This window comes from Rhinolophus ferrumequinum, chromosome 20 (assembly GCF_004115265.2).
Source record: "Rhinolophus ferrumequinum isolate MPI-CBG mRhiFer1 chromosome 20, mRhiFer1_v1.p, whole genome shotgun sequence".
In the NCBI taxonomy this organism is placed as follows: Eukaryota; Metazoa; Chordata; class Mammalia; order Chiroptera; family Rhinolophidae; genus Rhinolophus; species Rhinolophus ferrumequinum.
In genome coordinates, this window is record NC_046303.1 from 46,642,613 (window position 1) to 46,669,079 (window position 26,467).

At 36.9% G+C, this 26,467-nt stretch overlaps 1 protein-coding gene across 5 annotated transcripts in view; it reads left to right on the forward strand.

The window, feature by feature from the left end:
* The window catches only part of FAM185A (family with sequence similarity 185 member A), a 103,368-nt gene that overhangs the window by 9,612 nt on the left and 67,289 nt on the right, over positions 1–26,467 (forward strand). For all 5 annotated transcript variants that reach the window (XM_033088872.1, XM_033088871.1, XM_033088874.1 and 2 more), the window contains exons 4-5: positions 2,445–2,583; positions 25,121–25,162. In XM_033088872.1, coding sequence (XP_032944763.1) covers positions 2,445–2,583; positions 25,121–25,162 — 181 coding nt within the window. The remainder of the gene's footprint in view (positions 1–2,444; positions 2,584–25,120; positions 25,163–26,467) is intronic.

Below are 26,467 nucleotides of genomic sequence, written 5' to 3' on the forward strand. Positions count from 1 at the left end.
CTCTCTTTCTTAGCTTGGGCTACAAAGCCACAGTGCTTTCTTAAAACTTGGTTTTCATTATATGTAATGTTGTTTTATAATAACTATATTTATGAAAAGTTTTCCTTCTCATATAGAAAAGAAAATTAATTTATAGCAATATCTCTGTCAGGAGGGTATTGATTTTTGGATCTACTTTTTAAAAATTTCTTTAAGTAGGTATTTCTGTTAATAAGAAAGCTATACAGTTTAATCCAAAGAATCTATTTATGACTTTTTGTTCCATTAGCATTAATAACTATAAAGTAGAACCTCATTATTTTACTGTAAACTGCAGTCTCCTAAGTTTAGTTGTTCTAGTTAGTATCTGATATTGTGCATTCCCTGTGGTCCTCAGTGAATTTTGAATTTCTCTCAAATTAATTTTATGGAATGATTGGTTAAAATAACTATAATATATTATTGTGGTGGGGGAGGTATTATACTTTCACTTGGTTTCATTTGCTGTGGTGGAACAGTGGAGGATACTTTTCTGGCTTCCTACAGAGTAAAATATGTAGTGTTTAAGGAACAACGTAAATCTTTGACATTTCCCAGATACTCACAAGGAGTCTCTTAAAAGCTTTGTTTGGTTGTGGGGAGAGTCTAATCAAAAGTGCCCCTTTGCCAATTCAATTGAGTTTCAAATATTCTTTCAGTATTTATCATTTGGTGTTCCCTAAAACAACCTCACTATCTATAAAAAGCTACAGTACTCCTACTTGTTATCTACTTTATGGAAACTTGGAAATTTTGAAACCATGCATATAACTTTTCATAAAGAAACTTTGTAGGTAAAGGACAAATTTTTTCAGGAGTTTTATACCTTTACTATAACACTGAAGAATGCAAAACATTTGTATTCTGACAAATTTGAATGTACATAAAATATCTGTCGTTTTTTGACAGAATTATTGAAACTAGATTTAAAGTAAAAATTCCTATGAATCCATAATTAACTTTAAAGAAACTGTAATAGATAAGAAGCAATTGGGTGTATGTTATATACTTAATAAAAGTCCATTAGAAAAGAAAGTTACATATTTCAAATCCAAAGGGCAAAGTAATTCTAATTTGCTTCTCATAAGAACCTCAGAGTACTTTTATTTCTCTTTTCATACTTCTGTTTATCTTCTAATATTTTAGTATTGTTGGAACTCCATTCTTATTAAAAAATATTTTGGGCTCTTAACAGTTTTTGAAGGACATATTAGGAGTGCATTACACTAATGTCCATGTGATCAAAAACAGGTTGTTTCTTTAGAAACAGGGTGTTTCTTTAAACACCCTAGTATAATACTTGAATTTGACCTTGGGCAAAACTCTGGCAAACATCCCTGGTGATTCAGTTTTTATGTCAACAATTTTATATTAACATTCACTTTATCCTTAAAAAACATTTGCTTAAAATGCTATGAAATGATTTGGAATCCTAAATTAGATATCTTCATTTTACATTGTGCTCAATATTTGAGACAAATACGTACTACATTTTGTTAGGGGAGCTTAGGAACAAATACAAAATTCCTTTCATTTTGTTCAGTGGAAACCTAATGTCTTATTAGATGTAAAGTGGAAAAATTCTAGAAATAATATTTATTCACTGTATTAACAGATGAAAGGAGAAAAATCATGATAGTCTTAATAAAATCAGATGAAATATGTGCTAAAATTCAAAACCCATTCATGATTTAAATAGCAACAACAATAAAACAAATTTGAAATACGAGGGAACTTTCTTAATTTGATAAAAGGTATCTGTAGCAAACATCATACTGAGTGATACAATGTTGGAAACTTTCCCTCTGAGAACAGGAATAAGACAAAGATGCTTACTATCCCCTGGCTTCTATTCATCATTGAATTGGAGGCCTGAGCAAGATAGTAAGGGAGGAATGAGCAGGAAAAACAGTATTGATATAAGGATGAGAAGGGAAGAAATGAAACTATCACTTATAGGCAATATAATTATGCATGTAGAAAAAATTTTTTTAATTCAGGTAAATTATTAAAATTAGTGAGTTTAGTGAAGTTGTTGGATTTAAAGTCAAATACAAAAACCAACTAAGATAAAATGAAGTTAAAAAATACATCTTTTATAATAGCACTTAGAAAATATAAAATAGGAATAAATTTAACATAAGATGAAGGAAAACTCTACACAGAAAATATAAAACATTATTAACAGAAATTAAAGAAGATCTAAGTAAATGAAGGAATATAATGGGTCTGTTCCACATTCTACAGAGAATACACTGTTGCTCACAATCGTCTAACAGATAGAGTTAGGCAGTCAAAAGTCACTAAAGTGATTCTGTGCAGGATAGTAACTTTTATGAAGTTGCCTACAAATTCTGTAGGTACCATTTTGACTTTTTACCAGTCTTTGTTTTATAATGAACTGATTTGAGTCTTTCTCTTACTAGACTGTGACTGTAGACAAACTGCAAGGAAGTGCTGTTAATATATCTACTGAAGATGGTTTGCTGAAAGCCAAGTATCTTTATACAGAATCGTCATTTCTATCTTCTGCTGCTGGGGATATTACATTAGGAAGTGTTCATGGTAAGATGAAAAATGCCTAATATGTCTCAGACTTTCCACGTAATACCAATTTTAGGAGGTGACTGTTTATCTGTAGTTGAAAGATCTGCCATTAGGAAGCTGGCCCTCTAAATAATTAATTGCAGACTAACCATCTTTTAAAAAACTCATAAAATAAAATGACCTATGAGCTATGAATTTTATTTTGGCAAGAAATTGAATATTAGGCTGTTACACATGCAAGTAATAATAATTCTATGCATTTTTAATGCATTTCCTTATAAAAGGAAACAAACAAGGAAATATATGCAGGAGATATTCAGAGGAAACCACAATGAAATAAAAGCAGTGTTAAAAATAAAGATGGGTTTTGAGTGGTTGCTTTTATGTTATGATAAGAAAGTTAAGGATTGAATAAATTAATGAAACATTTGTGTGGAATCTAATTATAGAAACTCAGTGATACTATATGGACTAAAATGTTTTATGTGTGTTAATACTAACTTGTTAGGAGGGAGTGGAATCAAATATTCAAACTATTGAAAGAGAGAAATTACCAGCCAAGAATAATATATCCAGCAAAGTTATCCTTTAGATATGAAGGAGGAATAAAGACCTTTCCAGATATACAAAGCTGAGGGAATTTTCCACTACAATGCCTGCATTACAGGAAATACTGAAGGAGGTTATTCTACCTGGAACAAAAAGACAAAAGGAAATAAAACTATGAGTAAGATGACTAACAAACAGACAGAAGCAGGAAATGACAACCCCTACACAGAATAGAGTACTACATACTTAAACATAACATAAAGGGTAAAGGAAATAAAAACAAAAAGAGAGAGTGAAGAAGACAATTTGCTACCACAACTCAAGTGAACTCACAGCATAAATCGGGATAATTTGTGACGACAAAAAACATGAAAGGGGAAGATGGTGAAGTTTTGAATTTGCAAAGAGGAATGCAGTTAAGAAGCATGCTGAAGAAAAAGGGCTACTGTATATATCGTGTTTCCTCAAAAATAAGACCTATCCAGACAATCAGCTCAAATGCATCTTTTGGAGCAAAAATTAATATAAGACCTGGTATTATATTATACCTGGTATTATATTACATTACATTACATTACATTATATTATATAAAATTTAGCCTTACATTATAGTAAAATAAAACTGGGTCTTATATTAATTTTTGCTCCAAAAGATGCATTTGAGCTGATTGTCTGGCTAGGTCTTATTTTCAGGGAAACATAGTACGAAATTTTCTTTTTCATGAACTTAATGGTAACTACTCAAAAAAAAAAAAAATCCAGAATGGAATACATAACATAAAAAAAAACGAAACGGGAAAAAAATCATAGAATACCACCAAACTAAAATAACAGAAACACAAAGGCAAAGAAACAATGGAGACACTGAGCTATCAGAAAACAAAAGATAAAATGGTTATAGGAAATCCTCATATATCAGTAATTACCCTAAATGTAAATGGACTGAACTCACCAATAAAAAGGCACAGAGTAGCAGATTGGAAAACCCAGTCAAAAAGCAAAACCCAGTCATACGCTGCCTTCAAGAGACACATCTCAGCTACAAGGACAAATATAGACTCAAAGTGAAAGGGTGGAAAATGATACTCCAAGCAAGTGGCATCTAGAGAAAAGTGAGTGTAGTTATATTTATACATGACAAAACAGACTTCAAGATAAAAAAGGTAACGAGGCAAAGATGGACATTTTATAATGATAAAGGGGACAATACACCAAGAAAACATAGCACTCATCAATATATATGCTCCCAATCAAGGAGCACCAAAATATATAAAGCAACTACTAACAGAACTAAAGGGAGAAATTGACAAAAACGCAATTACAATAGGGGACCTAATATGCCATTGTCAGCTAGGAATAGATCATCCAAATAGAAAATCAATAAGTAAATATCCTTAAATGACACATTAACCAAATGGACATAATTGATACTTATAATTGTTCAGTCTAGAGCACCATGCTATACATTTTTTTCTAGTGCACATGGAGCATTTTCAAGGATAGACCATATGTTGGGACACAAAACTAGCCTCAACAAATTTAAGAATATTGAAATCATATCAAGCATATTCTCAGACCACAATACGTGAAATTGGAGATAAACTGCAAAAAGAAAGAGGGAAAACCCACAAATGCGTGAAAATTAAACAACATTCTACTGGAGAATGACTGGGTCAAAGAAGAAATAAAAGGAGAGATCAAAAGATACATAAAATCAAACGAGAATGAAAATGCATCATATCAAAATTATTGGGATACTGTGAAAGTGGTGTTAAGAGGGAAATTTATATCATTATAGGTCTATTCAGAAACAAGAAAAATCCCAAATAAACAACCTAGCATTACATCTTAAAGAACTACAAAAAGAACAACTGGAACCCAAAGTCAGCAGATGTAAGGAAATAATAAAAATTAGAGCAAATTAAATGAAATAGAGAACAAAAAGACAATAGGAAAAATTATGCAACAAAGACCTGGTTGTTTGAAAAGATTAATAAAACTGACAAACCCTTGGCTACACTCACTAAGGAAAAAAAGACACAAGTAAAATCAGAAATGAAAGAGAAGTTACGACGGATACCACCGAAATACAAAGGATCATATAAGACTACTGTGAAGGACTATATTCTAACAAATTCAATAACCTAGAAGTTCTTAGAACCATATAAACCTTCCTAGACTGAATCACGGAGAACTGGAAAATCTAAATAGATCGATCAACAGTAAGGAAATTGAAACAATCATCCAAAACCTTCCCAAAAGCAACGGTCCCCAAGACCAGATGGCTTCACTAGTGAATTCTACCAAACATTCAAATATGATTTTATACCTGTCCTCCTCATACTCTCCAAAAATTTGAAGAAGAAGCAATACTTCCTAACTCATTTTATGTGGCCAACATTACCCTGATATCCAAACCTGGTAAGGATAACGCAAGAAAAGAAAATTACAGACCAGTATCTCTGATGAATACAGATGCAGTAAACCTAAACAAAATACTAGCAAATCGAATACAACAACACATTAAAAAGATTATATATCACGATCAAGTGGGGTTTATTCCAGGGACACAAGGGTGGTTTAGCATATGCAAATCAATCAGTGTGATACACCACGTAAACAAAATAAAGGATAAAAATTATGATCAATCAATAAAAGCAGAAAAAGCATTTGATAAGATACAACATCCATTTATGATTAAAACAGTAAAATGGTATAGAAGGAACAGACCTTCACATAATAAAGGCCATATGCTACAGACCCTCAGCTAATGTCATACTTATGGTGAAATACTGAAAGATTTTCCTCCAAGATCAGGAATAAGACAATGCCCTCTTTCACCAGTGTTATTCAACGTAGTCCTGGAAGTCCTAGCTAGAGCAATCAGCCAAGAGGAAGTCATCCAAATTGGGAATGAAGAATTTAAATTGTAACTTTTTGCAGATGACATGATTCTTTGTATGGAAAACCCTAAAGACTTCACAAAATAACTATTAGAAACAGTAAACAAATACAGTAAATCTGTAGGATACAAAATCAATGTACAAAAATTCATTGCTTTCCAATATACTAACAATGACATTTCAGAAAAAGAAATGAAAAAACAATTCCTTTTGCAATTCCAACAAAAAGAATAAGATCCTAGGAATAATCTTAACAAAGTTTATACAGACCTACACACTGAAAACTATAAGACATTAGTAAAAGGAATTGAAGAAGACACAAACAAATGGGAAGATATTCCATGTTCATGGGTTGGAAGAATCAACATAGTTAAAATTGTCATATTACTACCTAAGGCAACATACAAGTTTAATGCAATCCCATTCAAAATCCCAATGGAATTTTTTTTTTTTTTTTAATTTATCGGGGTGACAATTGTTAGTGAAATTACATAGATTTCAGGTGTGCAATTCTGTATCACATCATCCATAAATCACACTGTGTGTTCACCACCCAGAGTCAGCTCCCCTTCCATCACCATACATTTGATCCCCCTCACCCTCATCCCCCACCCCCCAACCCCCTTACGCTCTGGTAACCACCAAATTACGTTCCCCAGATTAATTTTCAATCCCCGTGGCCATCCTGTGGTCACCGACTGCCCTCCAATCCCCTCACCCTCCCCCCCACCCCCCACCCCTCCCGCCCATCTAGCAACCCTCAGTTTTTCCTCATTGTCTCCCAAACTGTTTCTGATTAGTTCATTCACTTATTCTTTTCTTTAGAATCCACAAATAAGTGAGATCATATGGTACTTATCTTTCTCTGTCTGACTTATTTCACTTAACATAATGTTCTCTAGATCCATCCATGTTGTTGCAAATGGTAAGATTTCTTTCTTCTTTATGGCTGCGTAATACTCCATTGTATAAATGTACCACAGTTTCTTTATCCAGTCATCTACCGATGGGCATTTTGGTTGTTTCCATGTCTTAGCTATTGTGTATAGTGCTGCAATAAACATAGGAGTGCATAAAGATTTTTGAATTGGAGTTTTGGATTTCTCCGGATAGATACCTAGGAGTGGAATTACTGGATCATAAGGTAGTTCCATTTTCAGATTTTTGAGATACCTCCATACTGTTTTCCATAGCGGCTGCACCAGTCTGCAATCCCACCAACAGTGCACAAGCGTTCCCTTTTCTCCACATCCGCGCCAGCACTTGTTTTTTGTTGATTTATTGATGATAGCCATTTTGACTGGGGTGAGGTGGTATCTCATTGTGGTTTTTATTTGCATTTCTCTGATGGTTAGTGAGGTTGAGCATTTCTTCATATGTCTGTTTGCCATCTGTATGCCCTTTTTAGAAAAATGTCTCTTCAAGTCCTCTGCCCATTTTTTAATTGGATCGTTTGTTTTTTTGGAGTTGAGTTGAGTCAGTTTTCCATAGATTTGTGATATTAATCCCTTATCAGATATATCATTGGCAAATATCTTTTCCCATTCAGTAGGATCCCTTCTTGTTTTATTGATGGTTTCCTTTGCTGTGAAAAAACTTTTTAGTTTGATATAATCCCACATGTTTATTTTTTCTCTTAGTTCCCTCGAGCGAGGGTATATATCAGTAAAAATCTTACTCCGGGTAATGTCTGAGAAGTTTCTTCCTATATTTTCTTCTAGGTATTTTATGGTTTCAGATCTTACATTTAAGTCTTTAAGCCATTTTGAATTTATTTTTATATATGGTGTAAGGAGGTGGTCCAACTTCATTTTTTTGCATGTGTCTGTCCAGGTTTCCCAGCACCATTTATTGAATAGACTGTCATTACTCCATCGTACATTCTTGCTTCCATTGTCGTAGATTAAATGGCCATATAGGCGTGGATTTATTTCTGGACTCTCTATTCTGTTCCATTGATCTATGTGTCTGTTTTTATGCCAGTACCATGCTGTTTTGATTACTGTAGCCTTGTAGTATAATTTGAAGTCAGGTATTGTTATACCTCCCACTTTGTTCTTATTTCTCAAGATTGCCTTTGCTATTCGGGGTCTTTTATGGTCCCATATAAATTTTAGGATTATATGTTCTATTTCTGTGAAAAACGACGCTGGCAGTTTGATAGGAATTGCATTGAATATGTATATTGCCTTAGGCAGTATGGACATTTTAACTATATTAATTCTTCCTATCCATGAACATGATATGTGTTTCCATCTATTTATATCTTCCTTCATTCCTTTCTTCAGTGTCTTATAATTTTCTGAGTATAGATCTTTTACTTCTTTGGTTAAATTTATTCCCAGGTATTTTATAGTCTTTGGAGCGATTGTAAATGGGATTGTTTTTTTAATTTCTCCTTCTGATGTTTTATTATTAGTATATACAAATGCAACTGATTTCTGAATATTAATTTTGTATCCTGCTACTTTACTAAATTCATCTATCAGCTCTAATAGCTTCTTGGTGGAGTCTTTAGGGTTCTCTATATATAGTATCATATCATCTGCATACAATGATAACTTTACTTCCTCCTTACCAATCTGGATGCCTTTTATTTCTTTTTCTTGTCTGATTGCTGTGGCAAGAACTTCCAGAACTATGTTGAATAGAAGCGTAGATAGTAGGCATCCTTGCCTTGTTCCTGATCTTAGGGGGAATGGTTTTAGCTTTTCCCCATTGAGTATGATGTTAGCTGTGGGTTTGTCATATATGGCCTTTATTATGTTGAGATAAGATCCCTCTATTCCCACTTTCTTAAGGGTTTTTATCATAAATGGCTGTTGGATTTTATCAAATGCTTTTTCTGCATCTATTGATATGATCATGTGATTTTTATTTTTCATTTTGTTAATGTGGTGTATCACATTAATAGATTTGCGGATGTTGAACCACCCCTGCATACCAGGGATGAATCCCACTTGATCGTGGTGAATGATCTTTTTAATGTATTGCTGAATTCTGTTTGCTAATATTTTGTTGAGGATTTTTGCATCTATGTTCATTAAAGATATCGGCCTGTAGTTTTCTTTTTTTGTGGTGTCTCTGTCTGATTTTGGGATCAGGGTGATAGTGGCTTCGTAAAAAGTGTTTGGGAGTCTTCCCTCCTTCTGGATTTTTTGGAAGAGCTTGAGGAGAATTGGTGATAATTCTTTTTTGAACGCTTTGTAAAATTCACCTGTAAAGCCATCTGGTCCAGGGCTTTTGTTTGTTGGGAGACTGTTGATTACTGATTCAATTTCCGTGGTGGTAATCAGTCTATTCAGGTTTTCTGTTTCTTCTTGAGTTAGCCTTGGAAGGTTGTACGCCTCTAGAAAATTGTCCATTTCTTCCAAATTGTCAAATTTGTTGGCATATAGTTGCTCATAGTAACTTCTTAAAACTCTTTGTATTTCTGCAGTGTCCGTTGTCACTTCTCCTCTTTCATTTCTGATTTTATTAATTTGGGTCCTCTCTCTCTTTTTTTTAATGAGTCTGGCTAAAGGTTTGTCGATTTTGTTTATCTTCTCTAAGAACCAACTCTTGGATTCATTGATCTTTTGTATTTTTTTTCTGGTTTCTATTTCATTTATTTCTGCTCTGATCTTTATTATCTCCTTCCTTGTGTTCTCTTTGGGCTTATTTTGCTGTTCTTTTTCCAAATCCCTTAAATGTGAAGATAAACTGTTGATTAGTGATGTTTCTTGTTTCTTTAGGTAGGCCTGCAAAGCTATGAATTTCCCTCTTAGGACTGCTTTCGCGGCATCCCATAGATTTTGGGTCGTCGTGTTTTCATTTTCGTTTATCTCGAGATATCTTTTGATTTCCTCCTTGATCTCCTGCTTGACCCATTCATTATTTAGTAATAAGTTATTCAGCCTCCATGAATTGGTGTGTCTTCCAGTTTTTTTCCTGTAGTTCATTTCTAATTTCATAGCATTGTGATCAGAGAAGACAATTGGTACGATTTCAATTTTCTTAAATTTATCAAGACTTGTTTTGTGGCCTAACGTATGATCTATCTTGGAAAATGTTCCATGTGCGCTTGAGAAAAAGGTGTATTTTGCAGCATTGGGGTGAAATGTTCTGAAAATATCGATTAAATCCAAGTGGTCCAATGTATCATTTAAGGCTGTTGTTTCCATATTGATTTTCTGTCTGGAAGACCTGTCCCTTGTGGTCAGAGGTGTGTTGAAGTCCCCGACTATAATAGTGTTACTGTTGATCTCTGCCTTTATGTCAGTCAATACCTGTTTTATATATTTAGGTGCTCCTATATTGGGTGCATAGATGTTTACTAGGGTTATGTCCTCTTGTCGGATCGATCCCTTTATTATTATATAGTGCCCATCTTTATCTTTTAGTATGTTCTTCATTTTAAAGTCTATTTTGTCAGATACAAGTATTGCAACTCCAGCTTTTTTCTCGTTTCCATTTGCATGAAATATCTTACTCCAACCCTTCACTTTCAGCCTGTGTGTGTCTTTTGTTCTGAGGTGAGTCTCTTGTATACAGCATATACAAGGGTCTTGCTGTCTTATCCAGTCAGCCACCCTATGTCTCTTGATTGGAGCATTTAATCCATTTACATTTAAAGTGATTATTGATAGGTACATAGATATTGCCATTTTTAAATTTGTAGTTAGGTTGTTTTGATCTTTCTTCTATTTACAGAAGTCCTTTTAGTATTTCTTGCAATGCTGGCTTCGTGGTGATAAATTCCTTTAGCTTATTTTTTTCTGGAAAGCTCTTTATCTCTCCATCAACTTTAAATGATAGCCTTGCTGGATAAAGCAATCTAGGTTGTAGGCCTTTGTTTTCCATCACTTTAAGTATCTCCTGCCACTCCCTCCTGGCCTTCAATGTTTCTGTAGAAAAATCATTTGATAGTCTTATGGGAGTTCCCTTATATGTAACCCTCCGTCTTTCTCTTGCTGCTTTTAGGATTCTCTCTTTGTCTTTAAGCTTTGCCATTTTAACTATAATGTGTCTTGGTGTGGACCTGTTTGGGTTAATCCTGGTTGGAACTCTCTGCACTTCCTGGACTTGTATGTTGGTTTCCTTCATCAGGTTGGGGAAGTTTTCAGACATTATTACTTCAAATATGTTCTCAATCCCTTGCTTGCTCTCTTCACCTTCTGGTATTCCTATGATGCGCATGTTGTTGCGCTTGATGTTATCCCAGAGGTCTCTTAGGCCATCCTCATTGTTTTTTATTCTTTTTTCTTTCTGTTGTTCCGTTTGGGTGATCTCTGCTACCTTGTCTTCTAAGTCGCTGATTTGATCCTCTGCTTCATCTAGCCTGCTGGTAATTCCTTCAAGTGAGTTCTTAATTTCGGTAATTGTGTTCTTTAGTTCCAACTGGTTTTTCGTTATGATTTCTACATCCTTCTTTATGTTTTCTCTAAGCTCGTTTGTTATGATTTCTACATCCTTCTTTATGTTTTCTCTAAGCTCGTTCGTTATGATTTCTACATCCTTCTTTATGTCTTCTCTAAGCTCCTTAAACATTCTTATCACCAGTGTTCTGAACTCTGTCTCTGAGAGGTTGGTTACGTCTGCTTCATTTGGTTCCAGTTGTGGAGGCTTCTTCTGTTCTTTTATTTGGGACGTGTATCTTTGTTTCCCCATTCTGGCTGACTGTGTTTATTTTGATATATTAGGTAGATCCCCTAGAGTTCTTAGTTCTTGCTAGGTTATCTTATGTAGTATGTGTCCTTTATATTTGACTCGCACCACGTCGTCCTCCTCTGCGTGTGCTCCAAAGGTGAGTCTTGTGTTGTGTACACTGTCCCGTTCAAGAAGATCTTTAATTGCTTCCCGCTAGTGAGCAGGTGGGGTCAACTCCTGGGCTGACCCGCCGTGAGACTTGGCTCTGCCCCCCGCAGGGCACTCTGCTGCGTGAGGGTTGACCACCCCAATGTGATTTGGCCTCTATGGGCTCCAGAGCCTGCAGAGAACCCCCTCTAGGTGTGTGACCTGCAGGTCAAACCCGGCTGCACTCCGATTTGGTCTGGAGTTGGCCCCCGGATATGCCGAGTCCCATGCCACCCAAGCTGGGCCCCGGCAGGGAAGTCCCAGAACAAGGCAAATCACCAAGCACAGCAGCAACGACAACAGCAAAGAAGAAAAAAAAAATCAAGTACATTCACATGCCAAAAAAAACAAAACAAAACAAAACAAAAAAAACAGCCGATAACCCCCGCTCGACACAGGCAAAGATATCAAAGATACAAGACAAAGCAAAACCAAACCAAGCAAAGCAAAACAAAGCAAAACAAAAAGCAGCGACCGTCTCGGCCTGAGCCCACCAAGAAATGACCAGGTTGTCCTCTGCTGTACCAAAGAGCCCCCTGCTTATTGCGCAGGCAGAGCCGGTCACCTGGTGCCCAGAGAGACTTTGGGACTGCAGACTTAAATGCGTGGGCCTGAGGGGTCTGGATGATAGTCTCCACAAAGTCAGTGCAGCTTCTGCCCTTGTCCGCACGTATGCACACCGAGAGTAGCACCACCAGCCCTTTGTCCAGAGCTCCAGAGTCCTAGGGCACTTCTTCAGTGTGTGTGTATGGGTGCGGGCGGGAGATTTCTGATCTGCTGACCGTGCCTCACAAGCTGTGCCCCGGCAGGGCAGTTTCAGAACAAAGCAAATCACCAAGCACAACAGCAACAACAACAACAAAGAAAAATATCAAATACGTTCACATGCAAAACCACCTGATAACCCCCACTCGACAGAGGCAAAGATATCAAAGATATAAAGACAAAGCAAAACAAAACAAAACAAAGCAATACAAAAAGCAGCGACAGTCTCGGCCTAAGCCCACCAAGCAATGTCCAGGTTGTCCTCTGCTGTACCAAAGAGCCCCCTGCTTATTGCGCAGGCAGAGCCGGTCACCTGGTGCCCAGAGAGACTTTGGGACTGCAGACTTAAATGCTTGGGCCTGAGGGGTCTGGATGATAGTTTTTACAATGTCAGTGCAGTTTCTGCCCTTGCCTGCACATATGCACACTGAGAGTGGCACCACCAGATCCGTGTCCAGTACTCTTGAGTCTTAAGGCACCTCTTCAGTGTGTGTGTGTGAGTGCGGGCGGGAGATTTCTGATCTGCTGAAAGCCCAGAGCTGCGCCTGCCTCACTGCTGATCTCCAGGTGTGTCTCTGCAGCTGCACCCACCCCACCCTAGGCAAGCCAGGAAGGGTGGGGGCTGGGGATGGAGGGGTCTTCACTCTCCCAGCCCAGCCGCGCGTCGCCCTCTTCCCGCAGGCCAGAAAAGGTGGTGGCTGGGGGTGGAGGCGTCTCTTCTCTCCTAGCGCAGCCAAAATCACGCACACTACCCAGTCTGCCTGGGTCAGGGCTGCCCGTCAGGCTTCCCAAAGCCTGAGCCTTAGATACCACTCCTCGGTTCAGGGGCCGGTTTAAGTCTCTGGAAGGGCGGAGTAGGATTGGAAGAGCGGGGCGGGGGAGGGGCCCAGGTATGGAGGCTATGTTCTTTGTCTGCGCTAGGGCCCTCCCGGCGGGAGAAATCAGCCGTGGGACGCAGGGAAAGAGCCCGCCTCCCGGTCTCTGCGCTCTCCGCTCCGCCTTGGGCTCCCGTGCGTGCCTGGCACAGCGGGGCTCCACCGCGGTTTCCAGTCCCAGTCTCTGGAAGGGCGGGGTATGATTGGAAGAGCAGGGCGGGGGGGGGGGCCCAGGTATGGAGTCTGTGCTCCTTGTTCACAGTAGGGCGCCCTGGCCGGTTTCCCGGTGGGAGAAATCAGCCGTGGGACGCAGGGAAAGAGCCCACCTCCTGGTCCCCGCGCTCTCCGCTCCGTCCTGGGATCCTGTGCGTGCCCGGCACAGCGGTTTTCAGTTTTCGCCCCCGCCAGCTGAGGCTCCGTTGGGGGCTGGGCTCTCCCGCCGCTGCCGGCCGGGCGCTCTCACACCGCTCCTCTTTTTCCTTTCCTTGCTCGCCCAATTAGCGTACCTTCAAGTATTTCTTAGCTTCAAGTAATCCACGAATCTCCCCGCTATTCTGTGTGGTGAGCGAAAATTTCTTTGATGGGTTATAGGTCCCGTTTGCAACAAGATCCGGAGGAGAACTCAGAGAGTGCCCCAATGGAATTTTTTAAAAAAAGAACAAAAAAAAAATCATCAGATTTGTGTGGAATCAAAAAAGATCCTGAATAGCCAAAGGAATCCTAAGAAAAAAGAATAAGGCTGGAGGTATCACACTCCTTGACTTCAATTTATAGTGCAAAGCCATAATAATCAAAACAGCATGTTATTGGCCAAAAAAGCAGACACAAAGAGTAATGGAATAGAATTGAGAATCCAGAAATAAACCCACATATATATGGGCAGATAATTTTCAACAAAGGAGTAAAAACTATACACTGGAGAAAAGAAAGCCTCTTTAAAGGTGCTGAGAAAATTGGAAAGCCACATGCAAAAGAATGAAACTAGACTGCTATCTGTCACCATATAGCAAAATTAACTCAAAATGGATCAAACACATAAACATAAAACCTGAAACAATAGATGACATAGAAGAAAGCATAGGTATTAAACTTATGAACCTTGGGTTCAGAGAGGATTTTATGAATATGACCTCAAAGTGAAAGGAAGTAAAAGCAAAAATAATGAATGGGACTGTATCACACTAAAAACTTCTCCACACCAAAAGAAACCATCAACAAAACAAAGAGGCAACCAACCGAATGGGAAAAGATATTTGCAAACAATACCTCTCTGATAAGGAGCCAATATCCAAACTATATAAACTTGTATTCAACAACAAATAAACAATCCAATTTAAAAATGGGCAGAGTTCCTGAACTGGCACTTCTCCCAAGAAGACACACAAACGGCCAACAGATACATGAAAAGATGCTCAACTTCAATAGTTATGAGGGAAGTGCAAATCAAAACCACAATGAGATACCACCTCATACCTGTTAGATTGGCTATTAACAAGACAAGTAATAACGTGTTAGCGAAGATCTGGAGAAAAGGGAACACTTATACATTGCTGGTGGGAATGTAAATTAGTACAGCCACTATGGAAAACCGTATGGAAGTTCCTCAAAAAAATTAAGAATAGAATTACCATACAACCCAGCAATCTCTCTTCTGGGTATCTACCCAGAATATTAGAAAACATTTATCTGTAAAGATATATGTATCCCTGTGTTCACTGTAGCTTTATTCACAGTGGCCAAGACATGGAGACAACCCAAGTGTCCCTCGATAGATGATTGGATAAAGAAGATGTGATATATGTATATATACATATATATATACATATATCACATATATGTATATGTATGTGTATATATATATATAAATATATGATGGAATATTACTTCGCCATAAGAAAAGATGAAATACTGCCATTTGTGACAACATGGATGGATCTTGAGAGTATCATGCTAAGCAAAATAAGTCAGAAAAAGTTGAGAACCACATGACTTGTGGCATATAAAACTGAAAGAAACAAACAAGACAAACAAAAAATCATAGACACAGACAACAATTTAGTGGTTCCCAGAGGGTAAGAGGTTGGGGGGGGGTGGTAGAAGTGCAAAAAGGGGGTCAATATATGATGGAAGAACTGACTTTGGGTGGTGAACACAATGCAGTGTATAGATGATGTATTATAGAAATGTACACTTGAAATCTATATAATTTTAATAATCAATGTCTCCACAGTAAGTTTAATAATGATTTAAGAAGAGTTCATTCCTTGGCTTTTGTAAAGCCTTTTATGTTTACTGACTTTTAATATGAAGTCCAATACCTTTCCTTGAGCAGTTTAAATCTGAGTCAGACCTAGATGCTCTTTTGGACTATTGTCTCAGGTTGGGTTTCTTGAAAGCAGACTCTGAGATGGAAATTAAAGTGCAACAAATTTACTAGGGAGGCCTTTTGGGACCAATCCCATGCAATGGACGGAAGTCCAACTTCCATGAGAGTAGTTGGACTCAGTTTGAACACCCCCAAGAGGGAGCTCTGAAGCTGGGATGGTCCTCAGAATTGTCTCAAGTTCAGGTGAGGGGTGCTGGACCTTTATATCCCCAATCATTAGATGCAAACTGGCCCAGGAGGAGTATGATCTTGGGCCGAAATGGTTCTCTTCATTTGAGACAATTCCTTAAGAGGGCTGGCAGCTGAAGGCTGTTTGCCAGCAGTACTCCCAAATAAGCCCTTCACAGTTACAAAGGGGATTCTGGATCATAAATCACAGCATTCACTACACTTGTATTTATTGATTCTTTCTACACATTTATTGACCGCCTACTTTGTGCCAGATTTTCAGGCACCAAGGATACAAAATTGAGCAAGAGATGATACCTATTCTGAGAGAACTTACAGTTTAGTGGAAGGATTGAATGTCATCTTCCTTATTTATAATATGAGTACAGCAGAGAGAAGGGGAAGGGAAAATTTGATCCAGTTGCCATTGTAGAAAAGTTTCCATGTTGTTCAACCCTCACGCTGGTTTCGCCCTCACTCTGATTTTTCAGTGGCAGTAAGTATATAAAAGAGAGAAAAGAAAGAAATCTCATTTCTTAGTCACTCATTAGTGCCTCTTTACTTTTTAAAATCACCCTTCAGATAAGCCCATTTCTTGTCTCCCCTTCCATACCACCTCTGTTTCCATCCTTGTTCTAAGGGAGATGAGCCTGCTACTAGAGTTTGGAGTTTGGGATTTGGAGATGGTCTGGGTATAGAAGCACAGGCTGTGTTCTAGCCCTGCATGCTAGTATGTGAGAAGATTAGAGTCATGCTGGTGAAAGCAATTCCCTATGTTCTAGCTATTGGGATTTTAACAGGGAGAGATATATCCCAAGGATCATTCCAAGCTGCAACTCTGAATATATATTCTAGTGAATTCTTTGTTATAAATGGTGATGGTTATATAACACAAATGAGGTATACAGTTTGGCTGTATTTGAACAAACTAGTTTGGGAATCTTAAAACATGTTTTTATGGAAAAATATGTTGCTACTTCTAAATAGCTGACTTACAGAAAATAAACGTGGAGAATATATACATTTTAAGACCTTCCTGTTCAAGATTTATTTTGTTTGGCTTCTTTTTTCTTAAGGCTTAAACTGATTTTTTTTTTCAGGTAGATTTTTAAAAACCCAACATACAGATGTTGTACAAAGCCAGTTATACCACAGATATGATAGTCACTGTCTTTTGATAGATTTACCAGATACATGAGTTTGGAGCCCTGGTGTCAGAGGTGGATGGGTGGTTGTTTGAAAGCAAATGTGTTGAATATGTAAGTGGGCCAGCCCCTTTCACCTAAGGGACAATTGGATGTTTACACATAAAGAAAACAAAATTTAGAAATCTAATTGTTTGCTCTCAATTAAACGTTAATTAGTGGAAAAGCAAGGATTTGATCCAAGTTCCTTGATTTTCTAGGGAATGTTTTTAAACAGTGTTCAACAAATTTGTGTACATAGCCATGGTGAACTTCTTGATTGCAACAGAAATTCCAGCCTTGCTTTGAGGGCTTCCTGCCTTGCTCTAGGGATGTTTCCTCTAGGCAGACAGCACTGCAACACAGATACGCTGCTTCAGCTTTGTTCTGTATTGTGAACTCCAGTTTCAGGGTCCTGTGTTATGCCTGTGACACCTGGCACAACATGTGGATGTTCAGGTTCAGCTTAGCTTCATGGAGGCGTTCAGGGACTCTGTTCATTCCGTAAAAGAGATGCTCTCTTTAGTCTGTGGTTTCTAAGGCTTCCGTGAAAGGGAGAGCATGAAATTTATTTGTTTGTGTTTTCTATTTGTTCCTATGCCCTGATGGCAAACTAATACTTGATTAGTGCTAAGTACTGAGAGGATGGTCAGTAGTGAGGAAAGGGATAATGAAAGGAGTAATATGGTTTCTTCTGGCCTTGCAAAGTGACCCCTATATGTATATCGTCTCCTGATTGTTTTAGAGAGAAAGAAAAGCTTCCTTGAAATGGTTTGCTGGGGTTGGTTTTATTAACAACATAATTTAAACAAATTGATTAGGTTTAATATGTAAGAGTACTCATGATATTTATTGTAGTGTTTTATATTTAACTTATTTGGAATAAGTGATTAATGAATAGAACCACATTTTAAATATTTAGATTCCCTGTATAATTTAGAGTCTTATTTTAGGTTTTTTGGGAAACATACCTTGATAAATAAATTGCTGAGTATTAGTTCTCTCATTTTCTTAGTACTTCAAAAGTCCTTTGTTCCCCAAAGACTTAGCAATATGTACGTGCTTAAACTCTTTCTTCAATAACTGCTTTGGATTTTAGGAACTTTCATAGAAGTGTAGTTACATTAACTATACAAACACAGTTGATAACTTTGATAGCACTGAGAATTTCATAAAGAAATGTCACAGTTTGCTTTAAGAAGGTTGTGTAGTGACTGGTGAATTTATAAATCTGCCTTGTGAATTTAGAAAGTCAGAAATAATATAAAATTTTAAAAGAAAGAAGGTTTTATTGGGAAAATGCTTTGTTCAAATTCTGGTATTCTTAAGTCCATTGTGAAGTTTTGGTTTGATTATCATTTTGACATGATAATGTTATGTTAATATTGAATCTGGACATAAGACATTTTTAAATGAAATAATAGAAAGGAATTACAGCTTCCTTTGTTGTACAGAGAGCATAGATTTTTTTTTTCCCTGGGATTTAGACATGTGATACTAAATGCAGTGTTTGGACTTGGCTCCGCTCCTTGGAGGGACGTGGCTCCTTCTATAAAGGTGGTGCCATCTTCAGTGTGTGGCTTCCAAGCTTCCACGAAAGGAAGAGAGATCATAGAGGATCATGCACGAAGTTTCAGAAACCAAGCCTAGAACTGCATACATTGCTTCTGTCATATATTTTTAGCTATTAATAGGATATTTTCAAGTGACTTTATGTAATTAAAAGAGGCTGAGATACAGAGTTTAGCAGTGTTCTAAGGAAGGAGAAAAGCACACGAATATTAGTGGGCACTGATAGTCTTTGTCATGCAAGGATCTTATAATTGCTCTTTCTCAAACTTCTATGAGTTCCTTATTTTTCCACCCTCTTTGTATTCTCCAGGATTTCATCCATATTTCATTGTTCTTTCCCTTCTTTCTTTTCCTTGGGCATCTTATTCACATTTGTGTCTTAACTACCCCTTGTATTCTAATGATTCACATCTATAACTCTAGCCCTGACTTCCAACTTATACATCCATCAGCTTGGTAGACATAGCCATTTGGATCATTACAGGGATCTCAAACTCAACATTTCTAACTTCTTTTCACCTACTTTTCCAGGTCCCCCCAACCCCATCCATAATGTGTTCCTCCATTTTTATTTCCACTTGCAATTTCTGATAATTGCTATGTATCTGACTTCAAAGCTGTAAATCTAGAAGTAATACAGGCATACCTCAGAGATACTGCAGGTTTGTTTCCAAACCACCATCATAAAGTTAGTATCACAATAAAGTGAGTTATAATCTTTTTGCTAGTGGAGGGTCTTCCTTCAGTTTGTAGTAAATAAAAAAAATATATATTTATATATATATAACCTGTGAAGCACAATAAAGCAAAGCACAATAAAATGAGGTGTAACTGTACTAACTTCCTCTCTCTTGCCTCCCACATCTAATCAGTCACCAGGGTTAGGTCAGTTTTGTCACCTAAATATTTCTTCAATTTATCCCATCTCTTTCTTTCTAATTTCTACTGTTCTATTTCAGATTCTTGCCATCTCTTGCCTCAACTCAATAACTTTGCTTCCAGTCTTGCCTTCTTCAAATCTATGCTCCTCGCTAAAGCTATGGTTGTTTATTAGAAATGCACGTCGAACATGGTATTCTCTTCCTCAAACCTTTTCTTCTTACCTCAGTGATCTGGCTAATTTACCACTTCCCTCTTCTGACCCTGTGCTTTTTCCAGAATTACATCATCTCTTACTTTTTCCTTTATACATTCTTACCTGTTTTATACTTCTGAGTCCTTGATCAGAGCCTTTGATGCTACTGATTATTGTTTATAGTCTTCCTAAAATGCTTCTCTCAGCTTTCTTTATCTCATTGAGTTTTAGTAATCTTTCATAACTCAGCGAAAGCATCCTCTCTTCATCTCTGGCCTTCCACTGACCCGTAAATTCCTGCTTAGTTATAAACTCCTCAAGAGCAAAGATCCTGTTTTAGTCATCTCTATATTCTTAGCGTTTAGCACTGTGGCTTGCAAATAGCAAGTTCCTCCCTTCTTGCCCCTCTTTCCCCCACAAAAAACAAAAAAAAAACAAAAAAAAAAACAAAAAAAAAAACACAAAAGGATTTAACCTTTAAAGATATTTGATTGCTGTGTTTGGATTGTGAGAGTATGTGTGCTGTTTTAACCATAATCACATTTCTTTTAGTGAAGAAAAATAAACTAATATTTATCTTTAAATCGATATCTTATTTTTCCCTCTGACCATGCTAGAATTAAGAGTTGCTAGCTAAGTAAAACTATATATTTTCTCAAACACTGGGGTTTGTGGAAAAGTTGTGTAACTTGAGAGTAGATTAAGCACACGTAGTTATTACAGACTATGTGGCCTCTGCTTTATTGGAAAGACGGCTTTTACAAAGATCATCTCCTCTAAAATAGTGGATTTCTTTATTGTTTTCAGTGATTGGAGATGAAATCGGTAAAACCAAAATATAGAAAATTGTGTTAGTAATGCCCGTTTGGTTGATTTGTGTACTTTTAAATATTCTACAAAGTATTTTGAAGTAAGAGGTCCATTTTGTATATTCTAATGACTGGGATATTCCTGTTTAGGTAGAGACTTTCTAAAAATTTTAGTACGATTTGGAAATACGTTTTTTGTTTATTGCTTTAAAAATCCTTTAGCATTGACAAATATTTTGAAATATTGTTAATATTTACAAATATTTCTTATTTTCATAGTTTTCTTGTTCTATCATGCTTTCACTTTACTGAACTCTAACATTTAAGAGAGAGACAGTCTGAGACTATAGGTGCCATTATAATATGAAGTAGTCCTCATTCTTTAATGAATTTAAATCTTCTATTTTATGGCTCTAAAAACCATTACTTCCTTGAGATTGCTTTACTTTCATCATGAATACCAATGATATGCTCTTTAAGAAAGACCATATTTTCATTTAAAAATAATAAGTTTTTACTTCATTCACAAAGACTAGTATAAGGTAATAAAGTTCCTCTGCCTTGCTGAGTGGGTGACCAGACTCACTATTGAAATGACTGACTGTGAAACTATGTCATAATTCCTTACTAATAGCTAAAATCACAATTGTTAGGGATCTGCTTCATCTTGCTTTTGAAGTGTTCAGAAAGTGGAAGCAATGAAGAGAATTCTGAGTGGAAGCATCCTCTGTCTCACACTAGGTTAATTGTCCGAAAGCATGGTTTTCGTGTATTGTTATCCATCTTGAAATTCTTCACTGACTCCTTCAGTGTAGGATAATGTCAGTAGACTAGCACTCCATGGTTCTGCTACAGATTGCTTTTTCCAAACTAAATTTGAACATTTGTTCAAAAAATAATAGTGTTTACTATTACGTACTGGGCACTGTGCTAAGCCCTCAAAATATAATGCTAAATAAGATGGGATCCTTGTTCTCATAGACTTGCCTAACTGATCTGCATGTTTTAAACAGGACATGTATAGGTCTGCCTTTTTGTCTTTGTTTATGTAATTCTTTTTCCCAGAAAATCCTTCTATCTCAGCATATTCAAATTTTATTCAATGTTTCAACTCTGGTGATATCTCCAATATGACTGTTCTTCCTGTGCATATCAGGTCATTTTAGTCTCTTTCCTCTGAGTGACTGTGGCACCTAATTCATACTGTTAACTTGCAATGTTAAAGTATAATTATTAATAAATACTAACTTTTAACTTTTCATGTGTGCATCTCCCCAGATAACCTATAAGGTTTGGGATGACTGGTCTGTCCTCTGTCCCCTCCCCCCCCAATAATTCATGTCCCTCCCATATGCAAAGTACTCTCCCTTCCAAAGATCCCAAAAGTCTCATCCCGTTATACATCACCTCAGAGTTCAGAATCTCTACATCAAAATCAGATCCAGTGTAGACGAGGCTCCTCAGGTGTAGTTGCTTAAGTAGAACTCCTCAAGTCCAGTCCTCACTTTATTGTGCTCCACAAATGTTGCATGTTTTGTAAATATAAGGCAAGCCCTCTATCAGCAAAAAGATTACAACTCGCTTTATTGCAATATTCACTTTATTGTGGTGGTCAGGAACTGGACGTGGGGTATCTCCGAGGTGTGCCTGTGTAGTCCCTCTGAACCCGAAGACCTGTGAACTAAAGAGGTATTATCTAGCCGCCCCCCTAACCCACACTCAGACCACCTACACACCCATCGTGCAATGGTGAAATAAGCATAAGATAATTGCTATAGACTTTCCAGTTAAGGGGGAAAAGGAGAGGCACAAAGGAGTCGTTGGTTCATAGTGATTTTGCAGTTCGGGTGGGCAAATGTTGGAGGTTCCTTGATTAGAGCTCAAGGCCTGGGAATAATTCTTTAAGGTTCTAAGCTTCACACTCTGAGCTCTTGGTTCCTCCCTCTGAGTCATCCTTCCTTTTTCATGAAATGTAGCATGCATTTGCAGCTGCGTAGTTTTTTCAGTCTACTTCCTATCGTAGAATTTTGTGGGACCAGTGGTCTCTTTTCACTTTGTACTGTCACTACCCTTTTCAGTCTAACTTAGCAGTGTGTTTGCTGATGTAATTCTTTAGAAAATTTTGTTAGTCTCCTGTGAATCACATTGGGGTTTATTCCAATGGACAAAAGCCACACCCAAGAATCTTGAAAATATGGGCTTCTGCAGATATATTGAGGTACAATGCCTCCCAACTTTCTAGGGGGCCTATTGTTTGATTGAGAAGATCTGTGAGACATACCTTAACCTTTTTAAAGGACTTTTTGTATAACTGATTAAAATGTACTATGAGCTGTGACCCTTGATCTTTCTGTGGTCTTAACGAAAGGTTTACAGTCACCCCCCTCAGTTCCATTGTTAGGCCAAGTTCTGGCAGTGCCCTGAATTATAATATAAGACCAGGTCTTATATATTAATTTTTGCTCCAAAAGACGCATTAGAGCTGATTATCCTGCTAGGTCTTATTTTCGGGGAAACACGGTACTTAACAAATCTCCTCCTTCCTCCAATTTACAAAACCTTTTTTCTTCACTTCCTTTTAAGCCCTCATGGAAAGCATACTAATGGTCTGTTCAAGGCAATTTAAACCATCCTAACATGCTCAACCTCTGCCCACTGTCAAGTTCCAAAGCTACTCCCACATTTTTAGGTATTTATTATCGCAGCATCCCACTTCCAGCTTCCAAAATCTATGCCAGTTACCTCTTCCTGTGTAACAAATTACCCCCAAAACTTAGCAGGTGAAAACAACAAATATTTATTGTCTTACAGTTTGGGTGGGTCAGGAATCTGGGTGCAGCTTAACTGGATCCTCTGTCTCAAGATTCTTCTTTAGGCTGTAACTAAGGTGTCTGCTGGGACTGTGGGCTCATTTGAAGGTTCACCCAAGGGAGAATCTGCTTCCTAGCTCACCTGCGTGGTTGTTGGCCGGATTCAGTTCAGATCCTGCTGCGTGGAGGCCTCTTCGAGTTCCTTGCTAATAGGCCTGTCATAGGGCAGGTGACATGTCTAGCTGGTTTCCATCAAAGCAAAAGAGGGCCAGCAGGAAGCCAGAATCCTTTTGTAACCTAATCTTAAAAGTAACATCCCACCACTTTTGCCCTATTTTCTTTGTTAAAAGCAAATCATTAGATCCAGTCTACACATGGGGGGAGGAAATTATACAAGGACTGAGAGGCAGGGATCATTGGAAGCCATCTTAGCAACTATATGACCTTTGGCCACTATTTGTATGTGATGGTGAATCTGCATTTACTGGGTTTGAAAATTAGAAGACAAAGTCGAGAACACACCAATGAAATAATATGTATATAACACATTTAACAGTTTCTTTACAACCTTGTAACTTACTGACACTTGAAAATAATTTTATGAGCTTAACTTCCCACAAACCAAGTTTTGTTCCTACACAAATGTACCTGTTGCTCATATACTTACCTGAAGTATTATGGAATATAAATCTTTTAGAGAGATTGTTGCAATCGAAGCACATCTGACTATTGGACAAAGAATCACGTGCCTTTTTGGTTTATTCCAGGTACTAGTACATGTTGGTATTTATAAGATGCATGAAATGAAATAAATGAGTTCACTTACCACAGATTAATTTTGAGATAAAAGTTATTTCTTTACTATTTAGTAAAGTTTTGGAATTATTGTACAAGAGGTAATATTGCTTGCACTTTCAGTGCAGTAAATGTAATTGTACTTACAAACACACATATGAAGAAAAATCCTATTTTTGGTATTGGAAGTAGAGGACCAGAAAGAAGGGTTGCAATATCTCATATTGTCCTGGAAAATATATTTTCATTGGAAGGTGGAAACCTTTGAAGCTTTTTTCTTTGTTAGTCATAGTTCAATGTATTCATTATTCCTACTTCAAACCTCTAACTCTTGGCACAGAAACCATTTTAATCTAACATACAGACATGGCATACCGGCCTGAAAAATAATAGTAATTAACTGGTTTTCCTATGGATTATTTTAGTACTACTGGTTCAAAACTTGGCCTTGTGTGGTCTGGTAAATACAGTGATATTTAGGTTGAAAATGCGTAATCAATGCATTTAAGTAATTTTTTCACTTTTGGATTTTAGAACTATCATTTTTCTTCTGTTTCCCAGAATGTATGGTGGTATGTTGTATAGTTATGCTATAAAAACTTAAGGTGGAGTGGAGGAAGAGAGTTTGTATAGATGCCTAAAGCTATTTATTTCAGAATTGCCACTAAATTTCTGATTGATGTGTGATACTGAGAAAAATGGCCAACAACAGTAACAATGTTATTAAATAACATTGTAGATATCCAGCCATGTTTTAGGATAACATATAACACAGTTCTTTTCTAGATTATCCCATGTATATAAAATTGTCTTTTTCTCTCTTTTGCAGGTAATATAACATTAGAAAACAAGATGGGTAACATCACAGTAGGTATGTGCTAACATGCTACTTGGTAAATTTTTTTTTAAACTCTGTAGCTGTAAGTTAATTTCGACTTTTATGAAAATAAAATTCAAAATTCAAACTAGTATTTACATAATAAAGCAATAAAATTAGTGGGATTTTTTGTTTTGTTTTTTTAACCATGGGATGAGAAAGAACTGTGGAGACTTGGGTGTGTTTTTATACTGGCTTTTGAGGGATATATAAAACAAATTTGTAAATTTGACTCATGACTTACTTAGTTTCTGTCAATTGTAATAAAGCTGCTATGGCCATTCTTAGACAAGTCATTTTATGGATATATGGATACAGGGATATATATATATATATATACCCTACCACACTTTTCCCCAGAGTTCCATTTTACACTCCTTCCTATAATGTATGAAAATTCTGGTTGCTCCATACCCCCACCAACCATTATTATATGTAGTCTTTTTAATTTTACCCATTCTGGTATGTGAATAGTAGTATATCTCTGGTATTAATTTACATTTCCCTGATGGCTGATGGCGTTTGGCACTTTTTCATATGCTTATTGGTCATTAGTATATCTTTCTTTGTCAAGTTTTGTTCAGATCTTTTGCCCATTTATTTTTCAATTGAATTATTTGTCTTTGTATTATTGAGTTGTAGAAGTTCTTTATATATATTCTTGGAACCAATCCTTTGTCAAATATTGTTTTTCTGTTTTTTCAGTTTATTTTTTTAATGGTGAACAATCAGGGTGAATGAAAAATTAGAATTACCTTCAGACAAGTTTTTTCATTTCTATAAGCAGAATTTTATACCTAATTGTATGTTACTCAGGCTTTAGAAATAGAGCTGATTTCAGTAAATTGGTAAATCTCTTTGTCTTAAATAGAATGAAATTTTATATTTTGTTTTTTGGTGGGAAAAGCTTATTTCCTCAAAACAAAAGTTTTGCTCTAGGCATTGGCAGACTTTGTAGAGTAGAGCCAGATAGTAAATATTTTTGGCATCGTGAGCCACACAGTCTATCTGAACTATGTAACTCTTGTCATTTTAACATAAAAGCAGCCATTGACAGTACACAGACAAATGGATGTGTCTGTGTTCCAATAAAACTTTATTAATAAAAACAAGAAGTGTCTGTAGTTTGCCAACCCTTCTGTAGAGCCTAAAAACTATTGTTGTTATGAATCTGCAGAAATTTTGGGTTTGATGCCTTAATCCCAAAAGTGAAAAACGGGTAATATTTCTTTGAAATTTCTTGATTTGTTGGTTTGTGTTTTCCTTAAAACAAAAGATCCTTTTGAGAAAGTTGAAAGC